This window comes from Platichthys flesus, chromosome 7 (genome assembly GCF_949316205.1).
Source record: "Platichthys flesus chromosome 7, fPlaFle2.1, whole genome shotgun sequence".
NCBI classification, from domain to species: Eukaryota; Metazoa; Chordata; class Actinopteri; order Pleuronectiformes; family Pleuronectidae; genus Platichthys; species Platichthys flesus.
In genome coordinates, this window is record NC_084951.1 from 21,640,850 (window position 1) to 21,663,058 (window position 22,209).

Sequence of the window (22,209 nt, forward strand, 5' to 3'; positions counted from 1 at the left end):
ATTCCGACAGTAAAGGCAAGAGGAAGTGATGGATAAGGTTTTATTTCACAAGTTAAGTCTTTCATTCTCACTTTCCACCTTAAAACTATGAAATGAATTTAAATGGTGAACTATGAACATGAACTATTCATGTTTACTTGTATGAACTGAACTTTGAACTAGTTCTTGAGAGGTGTGAACTTGCACAACTGTCAACTGGAAATCATTGGGACAAAACTTTACACTATGACAATCCGATTGTTGATTGTTGAGACACAAGAAATGACGCAAACAGTTAAAAGTACATAAAATGTCATGTTTATTTTGTTGAAGTCATATTTTTTACTCATTGTTGTAAATCTATTTTCAAATAGAAAGCATTCTATACAGCATCAGGCAGGAAATGTCTCACTTTTTACACATCTGCTGTCTCTTCTGATAAATAGAGGGAAGAGGCGTGTTGGGCCACGCTAGCACGCTGTGTTAGTCTGGTGGATACATCGTTATACTTAGTGCAGTTATTGCATCACAAAGCAACCATCCCCAAAGAAAAGTAGTGCAATTCTTTTTTTTGTTGTTGTTTTTCTCTACTCACACAAAAGAGGAAGTCCAGATGGTCTAAGGCGTTTAAAGTTTCTCAATGTTCGGCTTCGTATTGCATACAGAATAAGACAGAGGAAACAAAATAATAACCCTTGTAAAAATTGTGCTTCGTAAAATTGAAAATCCTCAACTGCTTATTTTCCAGTTGCTAAATTGGTCCGCTTTGAAAAAACCTACTCTGCCAAACGATAGTGAAAAGAACTAATCGGTGAACTGAGACTTGCTTTAATAATTCACTCATTCCTGTTTTAATCCTAATGACAAATTAAACTAAATTAAATCACAGGCCTGATCTGGGGCAAGTTTTAGTGAGTGACTTCTAAAAGGGTGTGAAACAGAGTGTCCACCCAATATCATGGGGAAAAAAAAAAGTTTTGTGGATAAATAAACGGATGCATTCAGATTTTCAGTAGTCGTGTTGTTAGTGGTGTGAGGAGTGAGTAGCCCCAAAGACAAGACCATCACTACGAGACAACGAGGAGAATCAGAATCAATGCATTTACTAAAATACTTAACTGTAAAAAGAAACAATCAGATTTTTCATGCAACACTTGCATAGATTTTTTTCTTCTTTTTGTTTCTAAATCATGCTGATTTTTTTTTCCTTTTCTTCCTTTTTTTTTTTTTTTAAATCTTCAAAAATATACAGCACACTAGAGATAGCGATACCTGTGAGACATGGAAGCAGTAAACCAGTGAAAGCAGACTGGGAACACAGTATCGACCCTGTATGTGAACACAAACAGGTTCGCGTCCGAACTCGTCATCGGCTCGTGGACTTAAAAAATGGTGAAGGAACGGAATGACCTTGTGCCGTGGGTGCTACGAGTCCTCCGGGAGCACGATACCCGTTCTGTGCGTGAACTTGAACTTGAGCGATGAGGCGTGTAGGACTTACACCTGAGGATCCGCCTTGGTAAAAAAAAAAAAAGGCAGCAGTAAAACTGCAGTACACAAAATGTGATGCAAATGTCTGAAATCAGGGGGGGTGGGGGGTGGGGGGGATTTATGTGTGGATGCTACAATCAATGACGTGCTACAATCGAATTACAGGACGATCGGTTTGGGTCGGAGGTGCAAAGAAGGCGTGCAAGCTTACATTCTCTGAAGACTGGATCTGAACTGGATCTGTGCTTGGAATATGTCGGCGACTCAATGTAAACAAGCAAGTTTTCGGCAAATAATTCATCCTGCGAAAAAGACGACAATCCCTTTCTCGGTTGTGTTTACATTCTCCGTGTTGAGAGAGTGATTGTGCAACAGCAAAGACAAGTGATGCCCAGACCGCACTGGTACCGCGAGTGACACAGACACTGTGCCGCAGCTTCGTTCTCACACAATGTGACAGAATGACAAACTGTGACGTGTGTCTCCCGAACGCCATCTACCGCCGTCAGAGTAAAAGTGATGGCTGCATTTTTTTCTTCTTTTTTTAAAACAGCAAACAAGTCAATATTAACAGAATCAAACAAACCGATAGATAAAGAAGCAATGGAACGAAAGCAGGTGGCCATTCAGTATATATACACTGGAATCAAATGCATTACTAATCCTCATAAAATGATTCAACAGTAGAACATTCCTACATTAGCTTCATTCAGTTCCTGTTCTGACGTTGTGTGCAAATAGTCTTAAAATAATTATACTCATGCAATAGTAAAGATAGTTAAAAGTCTTAGGAATTTTAAGGCCAGTATATGAGACATCGTACAATAGAGAAACCTTAGGCAAAGCAGCTAAAGTTTGAGTTTGAGTATCGGCTGGTAGCCTGAAACCTTTCCCTTGCAGAGGTGAGTAGCCCTGTTGACTTTTCTGGGGATGCCTCGACCCTGGAGAGGTCGTGACATCTACTCGGGTGTAAATTAAAACTGGGAGTCTGGAAGAAATGTGAAGACTAAACACCTGAACCGCTTCATAAACTGGGAATCTATAACGGAAGTTTTTGTTTTTTGTTTTCCTAATTGTTAAATGTTGTGTTGGGGCTCTTGGACCGGCGGAGGGCTTGGGGTGATCTCCATGCTGAGGAGAGCGGGTGGGGGGGCCTGCTGGCTCCTCAGTAGGTGTCTCTGGGCCAGGGGCGGCTGCGCTGGCGGTTGTTCCTCTGGTTGTGACCTTGCTGAGCTTCGCGCTGGAGCAGCCTGTCCTGCGACTCGTGCCCGTTGGCGCTGTGAGCACTGCCCGTGTGCCCGCGCTGAGCTGGGTACATGTCCCTGTATGTGCGAGCATGGCAGGGGGAGGCAAACTCATTCTCCTCCTCTTCCTCCTCCTCTTCCCCTTCTTCCTCCTCCTCCTCGTCCTCCTCGACCCCCCTTTGGCATGGGCTCCCCCTGCGGCCGCGGGACAGGGAGTCGCTGGCCTCGTCGGATGGCATGAGACTGTCCTGCTCCAGGGGGGAGAGGGCCTCCTCGCCCGCCTCTTCCTCCTCTTCACCCGCCAGGCCGGCCGCCTCACAGGGCTGTGGCTGGTTCTTGTTCTGGTTCTGGAGGATTCACGGAGCCACGGAGGAGGAAAAATAACAAAAACACAACATCTCAAAGAAGATTCACACGTTCGACAAACTCTTTTTTTTGTTAAAAGCACAGACACACAGAGGAAAAAACAAAGCAACGCTCCATCGAGAAGGAGTTTGAAGAGAAGGTTCAAATCTTGGTTAGAACACTCACATACCCAAATGTACAGAGAAACAGTTATTTGTCACTGAAATTCTTTCTACTGTTCACACTGGCTGCAAACACAACCTTTACTAGCTTGATTAGTCTTGTTTGAGGTTATTATCATATAACTTACAGAACTTTGAATGATTTCTTTTTACATAAATAATGAATATTGTCTTTAATCACAGAGACCTGGGACTCATCATAGTTAAGAGCAGGTCAGAATGGTTTGAATCTTTTAGTTCTGTGATAATTACAAATACTGCGACGATGTCAGATATGATGCCACTTGACAGCAGTTGTCTAAATAAATCAGCTCTAACAAATACAAACTATAGCATGAATCTTATAAATTATCCAGCGTGTGAATGCTCCTTGTATTGCAATTTTGTATATATATATATTATACTTATGCCATTGAGGTTTGTTAGCTGTACAGGACTGTTACAACTGAAAGGAAATCTTTGCTGATATTTGAATGCAAAATGCAATTCTGCTGAGATTTGTAAACATGAAAATACTAAATATGTAAATTCAAACAAGATTTGTAAAAGAAAATCTAGGTTAGAGCAGGTTTCACGTTCCGTGCCTCTCCTCTAGGTGGCGGTGTTAACCCCTGACATGCAGCGGTGTCTGATGTGTCTCTTCAAAGTCCTTCAGTGAAGTGTTCACAGCGTTTTATCCGTGTGTAAACACATGAATACAGATACTCAACCAAAGAAATGCAAGTGAAACACTTTGATGGATGGTCAGGGTGTTATCTCTCACACGTAACATGTAACTGCACATCATGGTCTCAGTTTACTGTTGTGTAGCTATTGTGTATAAATATATTTCCAGAGAATATATTATTTAAGCTCCGATCACACGTCATTAATTAGCTCGGTCATTCCAGGCAGCATAATGTGCCGCTGTGAGCAGGGCCGCCATTCACAAAGCATGCTCGGAAAAAAGGGAAAATAAAGAAGAATCACCAGACTTTGACTTATCACACAAACTCCAAACATAATGGTCTCCATTATGGGGTTAAATTAAAAGCCCGAGTTTGACTTCTTTGTGAACTTTCTCCCAGGCAGCGTGTGGAGCAGCTGTGATTCACCTGAGACCATCAACGAAAAAGAAAGGAGGCAGGATGCAAGAAAGGAAAACACGCGCCATCTTTTCTGTGTTGAGATCTGAATGAATAAAAAAGATGCTGTTCATTCGCCGTCTCAGCCGCGGCCGGTCGTGTTCAGGTTTCGGTGGTGGGTGTGTAGGGGGGTGGGGGGCTGTTTTTTTTTTGGGGGGGGGGGTCGAGAGTGCAAATATATAAACCCTACTACTCACCCCGGTTTGTACGCGATCATTCAATTAATTCCTGTGTTTCAGAAAACTGCAAAAATGTTAAGCATGGATGAGTGAGAGGACAAACAAGACAACCTGGGACAAGTCAAAACACAGGACCGGAGACGGGGAGAGCCGGTCAGGACAGGGACATACGACACGTTCAACAACAGGATCCTTTAAACAGTACTAACAGAGATGTTAAACAGAGGAGGAAAAACTCACCTGTAAGCTAGAGATGGCAGAGGGCGGGGTCATCAGACTCTGCTCCAATAAGGGATTGAGAGGCGTGTTTCCTGGCAGGTGAGTGGCGCGCCAGTAGATCTCCAGGTATTCAGCCAAGTGCTCGCAGGCGTCCTCCAGCTGGTTCTCGTCCAGAATGACATCAAACATATCCTGAGCGTGCACAACCACACACAAATAGAGAAGAAGTTAAGACACAAGTAGAGGAGAAGTTCAGACACCAGTAGAGAAGAAGTTCAGACACCAGTAGAGAAGAAGTTCAGACACCAGCAGAGAAGAAGTTTAGACACCAGTAGAGAAGAAGTTCAGACACCAGTAGAGGAGATGTTCAGACACAAGTAGAGAAGAAGTTCAGACACCAGCAGAGAAGAAGTTCAGACACCAGTAGAGAAGAAGTTAAGATACAAGTAGAGAAGAAGTTCAGACACCAGCAGAGAAGAAGTTCAGACACCAGTAGAGAAGAAGTTAAGATACAAGTAGAGAAGAAGTTAAGCATTTCATCTCAAATAGGATCGGCAGAAAATGTACCTGAAACCACAAGTTTTTGTCGTTTTCAAACAAAAACAGCAAACACTCCTCTTTAAAGGGTTACAGGGCGCATTTCTCTCAAAATCGAATAATTTGGAATAATGATTACTGTAAATATTTGATATATAACATTTGGATTTCAGCCCAAAGATATTTACTTTAGTTTCAGAAAAGAAATCTATAAACAGCGTCACCACAGGCCAAACAAACGGGTTCAGGACAGGCACTGTGCAAGGCATATTTAAAATTCATTAAAATAATATAATAATATCTTACAAAAAGTGACAAGCTGCATCTATTAGTCCAAACAAATGAGTGACACCGGCTCGAGTACAATCACTTTATCTTACTTTATCTAACTTATAAATACATTTAATAACTTGGGTGAGGGTGACAGAGTCTGGGAATGAAAAGCAGTGAATCGTTTCCCCTTGTAAATACGACCTGCTGGTTTTAAATGATTCGTCTAAATTGATAAGGAACCACGTTGCTTCATAACAGAGAACAGAAATCCACCCGCTCCCCCCCACTCACCGGAGGACACTGAGAGAGTTTGTCTGAAGCCATCAGCTGCACATTCAGGTGTTTGCTCTGAGACTTTCCCCTGGATTTGATCAGCCTCTGGAGCACCTGAGAGGAAAGCAGAGGGAGCGTCACACAGATCAAAACCAAGATGAGGCTGCCTGAATCCGAGCGTCACGTTAATACCTTTGGTGAGGAGACTTTCACGTAGACAATGATGGGTGCGAGGGAGGTTTTGGCGAGCTGCGCAGGATGGTTGATGGTGTCGGCGTCCAGCACCACCAGCTGCAGAGTTTTGGCAAGTTCGAATATCCTCTCGATCTCACTCTGAACCTCGGCTGCACAGAGACGACACAAGTTCAAACTCATCGTATTCCACAAGATGTTAAAAAAATCCCACAGGTGTGATTGGAAACCGTCAAAAACACAAAACTTTGACTAAACTGGCAAATGAGCAGTTTTTCTTCCAAATTTGTCTTTACTCATGGAAAATATAAATGGGGAACCTAGCCAATAGAACCTTTATGAAATGCTGAGAAGGTATTTAAGAGAGAAAACACAGATACTGTAGGTGTGAGGTGGTTTTTACCGAGGCTGGAGCGAGTGTTGGATCTCTCCATCATGGGTCTTTTGTTAAGGACGGACCTCTTGGCTAAGGACAGGTCGGCAGTTACACGGGTGATTGAGATTCTGCAAAACAAAGTCACGAGAAAAATAATCAGGCAAAACTCTCTCTATCAAATAAATTAAAAACCTGATTTTCATAACTGCAGCAGCTGTTCTGCAACTCCTCCGTTTCACTGACCTTCCATCGAATCTGTGTTTCAGGAAGTCAAAAAGGGCTTTCTGCATCATGTCCGTCACCTAAAAGGACAATGAGACAGACAGACATCGCTTTAAAGAACCAAACAACAAAACCATTAAGTTGATTCTGATTCAAAAGATAAGCTCAGATGTGAACAACAACTGAAACACATGGAGCAGCTCGGGGACAATATGCAGAGAGTGTGAGGCGGTCGCTCTCCAGCTGCTGGAGGTGAAACGGGGGAGAAGCTGACCTCATAGCCCTTCAGCGATGGTCCCACGAGGACCACCGGCCTCATAGAGGGCACCACGTCGTAGGGAGGGACGTGTTCCTGCCAGAAATAGAGGGAGGACAATGGGAGAGGGACGAAGAACTGTGGTGAGGAGAGTGGTTTCTACATAGAGAAGACTTTTAAAGACCCTGAAATCGGATCCATCTGTTTCATATTCAAAAACAATTACACAAAGTTATAAAACTATATTTAGAAAGTTGATTGGTGAGCAGATTAAAAACTATAAGTACATGAGCTTTAATAATAATAATAATTATAATAATTTGAGGGGTCTTAATTCAACACTTGACTCTGTCCCTTAAAGTCAGAATCTGTATATTGTTGGTAAATACTGTGTCTTAATAAAGTGCACCAACCTACCTGTTTTTGCTTCTGTTTGGCTTGTGAAAACAGGGATCAGAATCAGGATTAGAAAGCTTTACAGTCATTGCACCGAAAAAAGGATTCATATAAATATATATACACACATTGCTACACACAGATCTGGAACTAATGAATCAGTGAAGGGAAAAAGAAAGAAGACGGAGGTGAGATCGGTGTCGGTTCCAGATGTGGATGATTTGTGGTACTCACATTCACCTGCAGATGGCGGTGTGGTCCTCCAGCTCCCAGTCACCATGTCTCCTAAACTGGAGGAATTTCCTCCAGTTTTCCTTCAACAACACAAACGCATCATACTAATGTCAACACAAACACATCATACTAATATTAACAGAAACACAAACAGATCATACTACCTTTAACACATACTTCTTATGTCATCACAAAAACATCATACTAATTTCAACACAAACAGATGACACTTATATCAACACAAACACATCATACTTAAATCAAAATAAACACAAACACGTCATACTTATATCAACACAAACACAAACAGATCATATTTATTTTTACACAAACCCATCATACTAATATCAACACAAACCCATCATACTTTCATCAACATAAACACAAACCCATCATCCTTACATAAACACAACACAAACCCATCATACAATATCAACACAAACACTGGGTCAAACTGACGACTGACCTCTGTCTCTGCTCGTGCTTCAGCCTCATGGCCTCCAGTCGTAGAGGACTGGGGATGAAGGTGATGTCCGCTCCCTCCTTGACGAGCCGACCGATCCACCAGTCATTATTGTACTTCTGTTAATGCAACAACAGCAGCAGCAGGTCACTTATCACCTGTTGTGTGTTCTTGTAAAGGAAGGTGTGCTCATCCTCATCAGCGACAGTCACTCACTTCTTTGATGTGCAGGAAGTCTTTGGCATCAAAATTGACTGCAGCTCCTTGGACGGGACAGTCCTCATCCAGAGCTCCACAGTAACCCACGTTGGTCTTTACTGCAAACGCTACAGGTTTGGACTGTGGCAGCGAGAAGTGAGAAGGAGAGAAACACGGGTCAATGAGACAGGACGAAAATAAACTGACCCTGTACTCTGTAAAAAGGATTAACATCGGTCAGAGAGCGACAGGAGAAAGAGAATCAGTGAAAATTACCTCTAATAATTTGACAAATTCCCTTGAATAAAATCAACTGGTTATTTCCCCCCTGATTATTTCAAAGTATGTTTATAGATTTTACCACCTTATCATTATTGTTTGGTTTTGGAGTGTGAATTATGACTAATAGTGCTTTAAATAAAGACTACTTGGAAAATATTATATATCTGGTTCTCTTTCTCACATAGACTCTTTCAAAGTAAAGCCTGATAATTAATTCTTTACCTTTAACAACAACAGCTCAACATTATTCCAGTAACAGTAACAGTCATTACACCAGTCATATTGTAACTGGTCAATATTTGTTTCTTTTTCCTTTTCTGGCTCATCCCGACTGTTTGGGGGTTTGTTTAATTGTTAAATCTACTTATGGAAACTTTTTTCCCTCCTATAATCTGTAAATCAGATAATGTGGATTCAATAGAAAAACAGTTTATATGCATCTCTAATAGTTTTAGAACACAACATCCTCTGTATGGCTGTCTGTCGTCAAACAGGGACTCCTCCTTTGTTCCTGCTGAGGTTGCTTCTGTCCTATTATTACCAGCACATAAGTTTTCCTGGAGCAGCGGATGAGCACACTTGTCTTGAGACGTCTCCTACACACACTCTAACTCATCAAACTGTTGAATGGCGCGGTGTGAGTCAGTGGAGAATCTACCTTAGCTCTGTCGAGCTGCTGCTGTGCCTGGCGCTCGGCTTCACGCCGATACGCCTCGCGGTCCTCCTCTGCTGACAGGTCTGAATCCGACGGTCTACTGGTGTAGGAATCAGCCGACCCCTGTCAGGAGAAAGGAGCATGTGGTGCTATTAACATGGTTGATATATGAATTTTCAGGATTTGCTTGTTGTGTTACTGCTTTCATCAGCTTGTTTTGGTCTGCAGTCCGCTTTTGTGCAGGTGTGCATGCAGATGTGTCCCTGTATTCATGAACACATTCATGTGCTAGTGTGTTAGTGTGTGTGTGTGTGTGTGTGTATCTCCAACACAATGCGCTGCTCTCCCACACCAGCCATCTTCTGGTAGACCAAATATAGCACAAAGGCGGCAACTGCTTCCTCTTCTCTCCTGCTTGGCCCCAATCCATTCCATCATCCCCCACAGTGCAGCACATATACATCCTTTCTTCCCCTGTTTATTCTCCAGGGACTTCTCCTCATTAGCAAAATATATGCTGGTTATCATTTTTCATTGTAAGCGCTTTAAGGACACGTCCCAGCGATGCAGAAACTTGGACTATGGGCTGAGAAGGTCTCTGGTTCGTCTCTGGTTTGACTCCACGGAGAGACAACAAAAAGACGAACCTGGATTGATCTGTCCAAAAAATCCAAGAGGATTCTCCCTACCCTGTCTAGTGCCCCTGAGCAAGGCACCTTACTCCCCCAACATCTGCTACCCGGGCGCCGTACATGGTCGCTCACTGCTCTGTGTGTCCTGCACCAGATGGGTCAAAAGCCGAGGTTAAATTTCCTTGAGTGTGCCTTTGCATGTCTGTGCATGTGTTTAGGACAAATAAATGCATCTAAATCTTAATCTTAATCATTTTAATATGCTGAGAGAAGATGAAGCAAACACAGACACAGTCAAAAGTGGGAAATCACTGGATAAGGTTCTGCTGCTGTGGCCTTCATTCAGAGCACTGTGATCGTTTTGATTGAATATCAGTGTTATATAGTGTAGATCTGTAATTAATTAATAAGTCGACCAACTCAAAATATAACTATAAAGATACAAAAGGCCCAAAATGAATTAGTTCAAGCTTCTTAAAGACATTGAATGATTTAAATGACATCAGAGAGCCTGGAGAGTTACTATGGGCATCTTATAGACAAAGAGAAAATCAATTAATTGAGAAAATTTCGACTTTAATCAATAAAGAACCAAACTGATGCAGCTGTATTGTTATGGTCGCTCACAGTGACCATTGTGCTGATATCCAAAGAGAAAATGAGAAGAAAATGATCTGTGTGTGTGTGAGTGTGTGAGTGTGTGTGTGTGTGTCCAATATTTTGCTTCGCTGAAGGAACTTAGTCCTGAATCTGTCAGCAACGAGAGCTGCTGCAGCAAAAACAAACCCGAGTCAGGCGTGAGAGGAAGGCGTGACGGGAAACAAACAGAGAGAAGTGACGACTGAAACCGACAAGATAAGCTCAGATAATCCTCTCACAGTTAACTGCAGTATTCACGATTACATTGTTACACTGCACGATGAGACCCTCAAGCATATTGTAAGCTAATATGAGACAGAACCCAGTTTTCACTCTGGTTTTCCTGTCCTTCCTGGTCATCCATCTTGCCAACATATACAAAGACATCCTCTGGAGGACCAATTAGCAGCTGCACAACAAAAAATACAGAAAACACAGCGGCCGGACATGGAGAACACCATTTTCTATATTTGCATTTCAGAATTCATATGTTCAATGTAAAATGATAAACCTTTATCAAGCCCTTGAAAGGCAGCAAGCGAACAGCTCCTCTTGTTTCTGTTTTTTTTCTGTATGTGTCTATGTTAGATAACTAGATCTGATTTTCAGCAGCTCTGCAAAGCAACACTGCACCAGAGCAGCACTGAGAGAGAAGAGGAGGGTGAGGAGGATCAAGATAGTTAGATGGATAGATAGATAGATAGATGGATAGATAGATAGATAAGGGGGGTGAACAACGTCGTAAAGACATCCTGAAAAGAGAAGGATGTGTACAGGGACGCAGAGCGACTGACGGATGGCAGGAGGGGCGAGAGAGAGACGGGTATAAACGGTTTATATGACGAGATAAAGCGAGGCTATCTCAGGGGGGAGATGAGATTAGAACATAATAAAATGCTATGAAGGAGTGGAGTGAGACCCAGATATCCATCCTCGTCGCAGATAGAGGAAAAAAAGTGTGTGTGTGGGGAGGAGGGAGGTGGAGGATGAGGAGGAGGAGGAGGGGCGGGGGGGACCATGACCACGAGAGACAGAGACACAAAGATAGCAGAGAGAGTCGCGTACCTGGCTGATTGGGAGGACGGAATAGAGCCCGGATAAAGACATGAATCTGATTTTGTTTTCTCCCACTGCTCTGTCTTCACTGGGAACACAAGCTGGAATAAATACTGTGATTATGTGAGAGTGGCTGTTTAATCATGTTAGAACACAGAGAGCTGCGAGGCCGGCCTTCATTATTAATGTTACGGACATGAGGCGCGTGGACCTCTGCTCTGCACACGCCTCTGTCCCATGGCTGCCAGTCAAACCATTCAGAAACAAACGGTACCAGCAGGAAACTGCGCATGTTGCAGGTTCTGCACTGCAGAGTGGAGCGAGTCTCGGTGCATCTTTATTGTCTGGTCTGAGGATGTGTTTCTTTTTTTCCACCTAATGTTCCCGTCTGGAGGCTAAATTTAACTCTGTTCCTTTCCTATTCTCCTTCTGTGATTATTCTTTACACACTGCAACAGTGATGGCCTCAGTTCCACAGGGAGGGGCCGATGGGGGAAGTGTGTCATCCAGCGAGTCCAGTCCTCCAGAGGGACGAGTGATCAGTCCAGAGACACAACAGCAGGGGACTTCTGCACTAATCTGCTCTAATTATCACGACTCTGCTCATGTTCGGTGGTTAAGTAATTTACATTCAAATGGGTTCAAACGTTCTTTCGTGACATGTGTTCTTTGATTTCAGGTTAAAAGCCGGTCCAACACGGTGGAGTGAGCCAAAGAGGAGCCTCAGTACAACTACTGTGGATTAGATTCAATGCAAATCCTTAAACTCACAGAAATCACGAAACAACAGAGGTGCTGCAGTGCAGGGCAGGTGGCAAACAGTCAATCAGAGCTTTTCAGGCTGCCAACTCCCAACCGGCCCTTGAAATTCAATCCAGCTGCACCAAACTACTCACTCATAGATATCAGTCTCTTAAATATGACTGACTTTTTTTTTTTAGCAAGACCATGAATTGTTCTGTGGGAAATCAGGGAAATCTCCCCGTCTGTCGGCTACAGAAAAAGATTCCTGGATTCTTCCCCGACCCAAAATGCATCCTTTCCCCAAGCTGAGTAGGTTTTGGTGATCTTGCTTAAAATCAAACAAAACCAACAGACAGATGGACAGGGGTGAAAATATACACTAACACTAAAGCTGCTTCCACAGACGCACTGAAGTCTGGATGTTCTCAGGAAGTTTTCTGGAGAGGCTGTATATGAGAATGCAAAAAAGTTAGTTGCTCTGTATATTTTACAGAATTTTTCCAGTCAGTGAGAACACGATAAGAAAAAAAAACTCACACAAAAGATGCAAAACTGGAAAAAGCCACACACGTAGAAAACACAGACAAAGATGTTTTACGTTTTTTCATGTGAAAGACAAACTCCAGAGCCAATTTCACATTTCCTTAGAGTCACCATCTACGTATCCAGACACATTTTCGGGAGTTTCAGAGTGAAAGCAGCTGATGAGAGCTGTGAGAGTGAATCAAAAACATGACAGCTGCAGGTGAGAAATCTACAGTTGAAAGACAATTAAATGCTCCATTGAGCTGAGGGCGAACGACAGTCGTCCGACCATAAATCTCCACGGGTTTATCAGCACTAACGACTCCTCTCACTTTACACTGTCAATTGATGCCTCTGTGAAATAAAAAATATTGATTCAAGTAGCTATAAATCAAGGTAGTTTATATCAGTGATGTTTGCAAACGGTGATATAAATCTAGTTTTACTTTGAATATGATCCCTAAAGAAAATCTTATGGCTGTTCTGAATGGCCTGAGTGGTTGTGGCTCGTACCACATGGTGTGAAATGGATGAGTCTCCAGTTTGCTGCCATGTTATTTCCTTGTTCTTTGCCCCACATTTCCTGTCTCCACTCTCCCCCGTCCAATAAAGGCTTAAAAAATGTGTTCCCTTCCACACAACTGTCCACTCAGAGTGAAGAAGGATGGAAAAGCCCGACTGTCGCTCTCAGGAAAACAAACAGCTGATGAAGGATCAGAATTTTCAGAAGATGTTTGACCATCTGACAAACACCAAACACACACAGACCTCTTCACATTACAGAGATTGGACATATGAGCTTGCAGATGCAGATATTTTGGTGGGTGTCATGTTTCAGGTTTGTTTTATTTAAATTTGATGTCACAAACACGACTCGCTGTGAATCCTGAACTGTGTGATCTAACAAAGCTCCTCATATTAATAAACAAGAGAGGAACATTTCATCAAAAACTTCATAATAAAGAATTTAAAGAATGAAGGTATTTATATATTTTTTTTAACTAGCTTCAACATTTGAGTTTAGCCTCTAGCATTTGCTAATTAGCACTAAACAACTACAGTGGAACTAAGTAGAGTTTACTGTACATCTCGGCCAAGGCCAAACAGTCCTCTTATGAAACCACATTAAAATTCACAAGCCCAGAATCCTTATTTCGATCCACACTGAAATTTAACAGGTACTTCCTGAGGTCATGTCCCCCCCCCCCCTCCACAAAATGTCATGGAAATTGACTCAATAGATTTTGCAAATTGTCTCTGAGTAACAAACAAACCTGGATGAATACATAAGCTTCCCATGGTGGAGGAGGTTCACCCTCAACAACAATGGGGCTGATGGAGAAGCCATTGCAGATATTTGGTGCTGCACACTTTTTAATGAATTAATGAATTTAATGAACATCTGCACTAAATTTCATGGCCATCGTTGGATTTGTCTTCTGAGCCCGTCGACAGATCAACATTGCTTCTCCTTGATTCACGGCGCTAACACGACCAAAACCAAAGTTTACCTGGAAAGCAGAAAAAAGACCTGTGCCTAAAAATGGTTGGTGGTAATGTTGACGCTGCACGTTCTGTAATATGTTCATTAAAAATGTAAAAACACACTACATGTCTTAAAGGTTATGTACAGTAAAAAGCAGTGAATGCTGATGTATGGGCAAAAAGTAATTTCTCTGGCTTGAACTTGCAGGTATCAGATTCTGCACAACAGCAGAATATATTATTCAGGAGGCTGAAACACCTTTTTCCCCTCGGAGGAAAAAAAAAAAAAAAAGAAAAGAAAAACTGCAAGCCAAGCGATTTGGAAATCCAGTGGCCACGTATCCAATTTCAAAAAGTGTTCGATTAACTGTGCGGTCATAATTCAATGTTAGCGAGTGACACATGCACAGAGCCCTCTCGTGCACAATTCAATAAATCACTCGCTAACAATGTGGCTGTACTGCAATACCAGAGCCAAGATTGGGAAAACAGTGTGTGAGAGCGATCAATCACGAGACTTGGTGGGAGCGTACGTGCAGGACGATGCCAATCAAAAAAGTAAAAAGTGTGAAGGAATGAGAGAAAAGAAAAAAGGCAAGATGGGGAGGGAGGTGAAGAAGAGTGGGGGGGAAACAAAGGAGTGGCAACGATGAGATGGAACAAAGCGAAACATGGGAAGAGGAGTCAAAACGGTGCCGAGAGTCGTCTGTACTCACTCAAGTTAACGTGGTGATGCTGCCGCTGCCGCTCCCTCCCTCTCTGTACACTACATGCTGTGAAATGCAGTCGGACTGTAACCGAGTCCCGCCCCCCCCCTCTAGACCAGCGGGATGACCTGCACTGGAGCAAAGCTACCAGCAACACCTTCTCCTCTGCTCCCACCCCAGCTCGCTCCGTCACGGCAGCACATGCACAAACAACAACAACCAACGGCAGGCTTTTACGTCACCGGATCGAGCCGCCTTTCTGAATTCACATCATCCTCCATTCAATGTGTACAGGTGGAGAGGGAGCTGCTGTTATAATCACACACACACACACACACACACACACATGCACACACACACACACACACACACACACACACACGCATACACACAATCATATATGACACGCAGCTGGGGATTGATCCTGTTTCAAAGCCTTATGTCCAACCACATGCATCCCCACTTGTGGCAGCTTCTGCTTATTGTATCCTGCTGCAGAAATGAGTCATACTCCAGTGCTCCTCCATAGACACCCCCCACCCCTGCCACAGACAAGAAACTATATCAGCTCCGCTCGGGAAATTCACTGCTTCTGCATATAACACTTTGTCAAATCACCTATGGGTGGGATGCCTGTTGTGTGTGTGTGTGTGTGTGTGTGTGTGTGTGTGTGTGTGTGTGCAGGGAAGAGGTGTAATGATAGAGATTCAATGTTGAACACACCAATCACGTCGCCCGGGGCCTTAAAAATGAGCATCATGAATATTTTAAGCCGTGCAATATTCTGAGGGAATCTGTAGATTGTCATTAAGCCCCCCCCCCCCCGATCAGGATAACTTATGTCCCCTCTTGAAGAAGATGTCTGCTCAGCCCCCCCCCCCGCCCTTGCTAACGCCTCTCGCACATGCCCCACATTCCCTGATGCTAATGGTCTGTGCATGAAACCGAGGTATTTTTCACGGTGTTGGATTTTTACATGTTTGCGGGCGTTTAACAAATGACTTATTCTGGTAAAAAAGGGGAACATCATGCCTGTAGACATTGAAAGCTTGTAAGTGAATGTTAATGGGGAATTTAAGTCAATCAAAAGACAATTTTCAAGATTGATTAATCATTTTGAAGCAAAAACGCAGAATATTTGCAATTTCCAGCTCCTCAAATATGATGATTTGCTGCTTGTTACAGTCACGTATGGTAGAAAATGAAATCTCTTTGGTTTTAGAGAAGTGTTTTCAGGACGTCATTGTGAGCAGGGGTTAGGGGTTTGATAAGATTTTATCGAAGACAGAAATACTACTCTCACTAAATAAATCATTATTAACGTTAATGAAGCTGTATCCCAATTAATTCACAAGCTGTAACACCTGAATATGAAATATGAATTTTGGTTGTGAAATAGCGGCGAAGCTACTGTTGACCTGATTTTCACACTCCAGAAAAACAAAGTTAGCATTTGTGGGTCTGTTAAAGTGCTTTTTTTTAAATATATAATACATACACTTAAATGATATAAACCATGGCCCCTCATTTTACATTTTAAAGAAACATAATTTGCCAAACAGCAGTGGTGTCAGTTGCTAAAGCGCTTTGACAAACTGGATTTTATGTTGATTTATGAAACAATAGAACTAAAGGAGCATTAGAATCTAGTGTTACACTCCTTCTGTTTAGATTGTCAAAATCGGACTCACATTTCTGCTCAGTTACAGTCAGTGTAATGGAAACGTCAGAATTTCACTAAAGACTAAGTTAAAACACAGCGTTGCATCATAATCTGAGGGTAGAACGTCTTTCCTGCTTGTGTATGTGTGTCTGCCCGTCTGTTACAAACTAAAACGATCACATGCATTTAATCGTTCTCGTTGCTGTAACCCTGATGTGCGTTTTACATCTCGTCTGTGGCAGGTGAACACAAAATGTTGGACTTTGGGGGTAGCTATTAGCCGATAAGGAGGACTGTGTTATTTCCTCTTTTAAACTTTATTTAGTCTCACTTCTCATCTTCTTTTCTATCAGCTAAGTTTTAATTTAGCTGAATAAGTCCAGACAAAATTATTTATTGTTTAAAAGACAGTTTTTGTCATCTTTAAAATGTCTTATCTGAAACGAACCATCTCAAGTACTTGTACAGTGTATATTTGTAATGAAATTGTGGTCAACTACACTACAAAAGTAAATATTGTACTTTTTACTCCGCTAAATTTTGTTAATAACTTAAGTTACTTGTTACTTTGAAGATTTTGATAAATAAAGTATAAAGTATAATCAATAAAAAAAGGAGTTTGCCAGCTGCAACATTTAGGATCAGTCATTATCCAAAAACACAAGAGTCATAATTCTGAAATAAGAGAAAAGTACATACTTACATACATTTGGTAGTTTATGCTTCTTTCGATACTTATTTAAGCAGGTTTCTGAAATTACTTGTCGCACAGTAGTTCTACACAAAGTTGATGCTAATTGAACTTCATTCTAAAATCTTATTCCACCACTGTCTGCAAACCAAAGGTATTAAGTTTAAAATAATCCATAAAAAATAAACACTGCATATTCGCACATCCAAAAGGCTTCTGTGTCTTTGCAAAGTTATTAGCTAGTGCTCAAATTTGTTGTTAATGTGTTTAAAGTGTTTTAACCAAAGGGAAACTTCCACCTTTTGAAATGATAGTTGAATTCCATTAAATTCTGGATAGTGGATAGGGGAGACCTGGTGAATCGTTCAGAAGAGGACTGAAGAGAGAGAGCCTTGTAGTTTCATCCTCTTTGATGTAACCGGGCTCATGAACCTCGGGGATCTGGTGGTTTGGGACGAGCTCGGTGAAACTTCTCGACTCGATACAGGATTTCTTCAGGAGTCTCTGCTCTGCTGAACTCCCTGACATCACCTCTGCTTTAACACCGACACCCAGATCAAACCAAATACATCACAAACAACCGAATCACCCTGATTATTATGCACCATCTGAACTGGATGTGAGGGTATGATTCACAACAGCCACGCAGCAACAGCATGAGGGAATTCTATTCTGCTTTGGCTTTTTCCTTTTTTTCCACTCGCACAGATCGTCTTAAATAACAGCAAATCTCCTTCTGAGTCTCCTGCACGTGTGTGACCTAAAAACATTAATTAAAAAGCTGGGCTGTTGAGGGATTTGGATGTAACACACCTCCCACTTGCAAGCATTTTGCTGCCCTCTCCTGTGCAAAGCAACAACTGCGTCTGAGGAGACAGCTGCGAGGATAAAGGTGGATTCCAGTAAATGTATTTTGGAGGAACCTGCATTCACCACAACAACAAAATGTCTTAGAAAACACACTTTACATCCCTATGATGCAAATTAAATAGCACTATGTAGTACTGTAGTATCATCAGGACCTTCAAGCACAATGTGGGCTACATCTACAAATCACTGAGATAAACCTTCCTATGACTGTGAGGTACCATAACCAATCAGAGCACAAGGTAGCCAGCAATGTGTGTGTGTGTGTGTGTGTGTGTGTGTATAAACAAACATGGAAGAGCAGGAACTGGCTCGAAGAAGTTTTTACCTGTCGTTTGATGAAGCTGGATGTGGTGTCGGAAGACGTGCTGCCATCTGAGCGTTTGAAGCGACTCTTGCGTTTAGGCAACTTCCTGGGCAGCTGGGAGGAGAAAGAAACACAACGGTGAGAGGGAAAATAGATAGATTAGATAGAGTAGATGGAAAGAGTAGAGTTCAATTGAGATAGACAGGCAGGCAGGTAGGTAGGTTGGTAGGTAGGTAGAAAGAGGGGTAGGTAGGTAGGTATAGGTTGTAAGGGACGTAGGCCGGTGGAAAGGTTTGGATGGAGGGTAGGTAGGTAGGTAGGTAGGTATAGGTTGTAAGGTACGTAGGCCGGTGGAAAGGTTTGGATGGAGGGTAGGTAGGTAGGTATAGGTATAGGTAGTTAGGTTCATAGGCTGGTGGGAAGGTATAGGAAGGAGGGTAGGTAGGTATGAAAGTTGGCCAGTGGTAAGGTAGGTAGGTAGGTATAGGTTGTAAGGTACGTAGGCCGGTGGAAGGTTTGGAAGGAGGGTAGGTAGGTAGGTATGAAGAAAGGTGGGTAGATAGGTAGGTATAGGTTGTTAGGCACATAGGCTGGTGGGAAGGTAGGAAGAAGGGAAGGTAGGAAGGTAGGTAGGTAGGTAGGTTGTAAGGAACGTAGGCCGGTGGAAGGTTCGGAAGGAGGGTAGGTAGGTAGGTATAGGTATTGGTAATTAGGTATATAGGCTGGTGGGAAGGAAGGAAGTAGGGTAGGTAGGTAGCCAGGTAGGTAGGTAAGAAGGTTGGCCAGTGGTAAGGTAGGTAGGTAGGTAGGTCAGTAGGTTGGCCAGTGGTAAGGTAGGTAGGTAGATGTGTAGGTAGGTAGCGCCATCAACACATCGTTATTCACATTCTGGCTTTGTTTGAACAGTCACAAAACTGCCAATCATTCTCTGTCAGTTTACCTATGGAGTATACTTGTTGGTTTCTTGGTGCCTGGAGACAATAAAGAAACACAACATATTTGTTTTGCCCCCGACAATGAATCCAACCTCAGATATAGACAGAAACCAACTTGTCTGTGCTGCTACAGAAATAAAGGCCTATAAGTGGAGGGAGAATGGAAGTGAAGGAGCTGCTGTGCAACACATAAAATCAGCTGCAACTTCGTCACGATCACACACATATCTCAGGATTAAATGAATATGACTGCACACGGTGTCCAGTCAGCTTTTCAATCAGGCCTTTGGTGAGACACAAAGCTTGGATGTTGCAGTGAGGGGCTGAGAGGCCCCGAAGACTTGGGCTACAGGTGAGTTGGACTCATGCATGAAAAAAAACAGCACACAAGTCGCACGAGGCTCGAGATGTCTGTTGATCTCTGTGTGGATTCAGCGTTGCAGGAGATGCATGAGGCATACAAAAACACACACAAAATCAACGCACAAAAGGCCCAATCATCAAAGAGCAAATGATAAAAAGACTTATTTTTGCGTTTAAAAAAAAGCATCACAACCAAAAAACCCTCGGCTTCTCTGCGTCGAGCTGCAGCTTCAGTAAAGGCGGAGGTGTTGGAGGAAGAATAGAAAAAGAAAATGGTGAAAAAGTCGCTGCCAAAAACGCGACGTCTCCATTTCAACAACAAGTAGCAGAGGCATGAAGTGACTCCTCCTGTGTGTGGTGGATGTGATGGATGAGAGATCACCGGGCTCCAGTGAGAGGCGTTTACCTGGAAGTAGTGCGACTGGGAGCCGCTGGTCTCCATGGCAGACAGAGGGTCTACGGGCGATTTGGACATTTTGACTTGCACCATCTATTGAGAGCGCAGGGAGGCGAGCTGCACGCAGACATGGGTCACCGGTGGAAGCAGGCGACGCCGAACGCATCTATGTGCAACAAGGAGAAGAGGGAGAGGAGCGAGAAAATGCGCAGAGGAGGACGAGTCAGATCCACGCTCGGCTGATGGAGAGAGAGAGAGAAAACAATAAGCTGGAGATTCGCAAATAAAACAGAGGAGAAGAGGAGGCGCGCAGGAAAATCACCGGAGCTGAGAGAGAGAAAGAGAGAGAGAGAAAGAGAGAGAGAGAGAGAGAGAGAGAGAGAGAGAGAGAGAGAGAGACCCTGAACACTGAGGCAGGTCCGTACTAAGTGTGCGTCTGTGCCGGGGGTGTCAGGGCTGGTTCATCCGGCAACAACCATCTGTGTGTTGCTTTTTTTAACGTTTGGAACAAGCAACGTGTCCTTCTCATCTGAGTCGAGTGTTTTCTTTGTAAACGGATCATTCACACACTCAATTTATCTGTGGATCTTTTAATTGATGGTTTACAGCAGAGGAGCTGCTGAGACATGTGATGAGCAGGGGCGGATTGAGCTCCTACATGGGACTATGGGCAAAAATGAGCTTTTGGCCCCTGTTGACCCCCCCCCCCCCCCCCCCCATCCCTCCAATGTACAATTGCATGTTTATTTTGTTTATTTCCAAATACCGTTGCCAGTAAAATATTTAAAATCCTATTATATACAGTATATATATAGATATCAAAGGAGACCCATGTTGAAGAGATAAGCAGACCCTACTTACACTCAGCAAAATTAACATGATTGAAACTTAGGTTTGCACATTCTTTGGTTTTTTGAAACGCGCTTTTTCCTAAATGCTGCTGTCTCTTCTGAAATGTTGTTTTGTTTTGACCATAGACTGTAAATAGAGACAGACGACGTGCCTCCCACTAAACACAAATCAAACCAAAATATCCTATAACCTATACCACAGCCAGCCACCAGTTGGTGATATATATGCATTGGCTTCACTTTAGGGGAACTGTCATGTTGTCCACCTTTATATTCGATCTATAGTTTTGACCGGCAACTGTATTTATATATACAGTATATATTTATGTAATTTCGGTTGATATATATTATTATTATATGTTCTGGAATTTGCAGCACTTGAATTTCTACTTTAAAGAACTGAACTGTTTATATTTATTGGCAGGTGCTTTACCAAACTATTTAATTTATTGTGGGTGTGTCAAGCAATTAACTCACTTAAATTACAGATTATTTAATAATAATCAATTGATAGTTTATTGTATAAAAGACAAAAGAAACAGGGAGAAAAATGCACGTTATTATTTCCTGACGCTAGAGTGAAAATAGAACAGGCCTCTCGTTGAGCAGGGGCCTGCCACATGTCTGGTTAGAGACATGTGGTCAGGGCCCCATGTGAAGAGGTTGACAAACTGTAAGAGGGATAAAAACAAACATGTAGGTGGAGGTGAAGACTTCACCTCCCTCTGCATCCCTGTTCTCTCCCTCTGGGACTCGAGCAGGAGTGCACTGTCAGTGGTCACCTCCAGGGGGAGTGCCGAGTTACTAACAGTGGGAATGTGAGTGGTGTGAGCGGCGGCGCGCCTGGGCTGCATCAAGTTGCCAGAGTTAGACAGCAACATACCGGAACTGCGTGGATTTTCATTTCAAGATAAAAGCTCAATCGCAAAAGTGAGCAAAAAGTGGTGCAAGGGATTTTTTTTTTTTTACATGTAATGCAATTGAGTCCAATCAATTTAATTTATAAAGCTCACTATCAATTATTTTGTCAGGTGCTTTTCATCTGCACAACATATGATACAGGAACTTTCCCTGAAAACCCCTCTAGAGAAAAGTCGAAGAAAGAGATATAGAAGTAAAGATGGATTTTTCGAGACATGAAGCAGATGAAATGAGCAAAGAATAGAGCAGCAAAAACCCTGCACAGGGATATATGTCCACATCTGCAGGTATAGTATCACCAACATA

General features: G+C 42.7%; 1 protein-coding gene across 2 annotated transcripts; it reads right to left on the reverse strand.

Moving 5' to 3' along the window:
• Nucleotides 1-133: 133 nt before the first annotated feature.
• Nucleotides 134-20,425, reverse strand: cacnb3a (calcium channel, voltage-dependent, beta 3a). Of its 2 annotated transcripts, none has more exons than XM_062392838.1 (14): nucleotides 20,141-20,425; nucleotides 18,458-18,550; nucleotides 9,124-9,243; nucleotides 8,202-8,324; nucleotides 7,989-8,104; nucleotides 7,529-7,602; nucleotides 7,310-7,329; nucleotides 6,911-6,988; nucleotides 6,658-6,716; nucleotides 6,442-6,542; nucleotides 6,039-6,190; nucleotides 5,865-5,960; nucleotides 4,785-4,955; nucleotides 134-3,061 (listed from the first exon to the last, which is right to left on the reverse strand). In XM_062392838.1, the coding sequence occupies exons 1-14, from the start codon at nucleotides 20,222-20,224 to the stop codon at nucleotides 2,636-2,638; spliced, it is 1,713 nt and encodes a 570-aa protein (XP_062248822.1). In that variant the 5' UTR covers nucleotides 20,225-20,425; the 3' UTR covers nucleotides 134-2,635. The 2 variants fall into 2 exon arrangements, with proteins under 2 accessions (XP_062248822.1, XP_062248821.1); XM_062392837.1 differs by having other exon boundaries at nucleotides 7,523-7,602.
• Nucleotides 20,426-22,209: the final 1,784 nt, after the last annotated feature.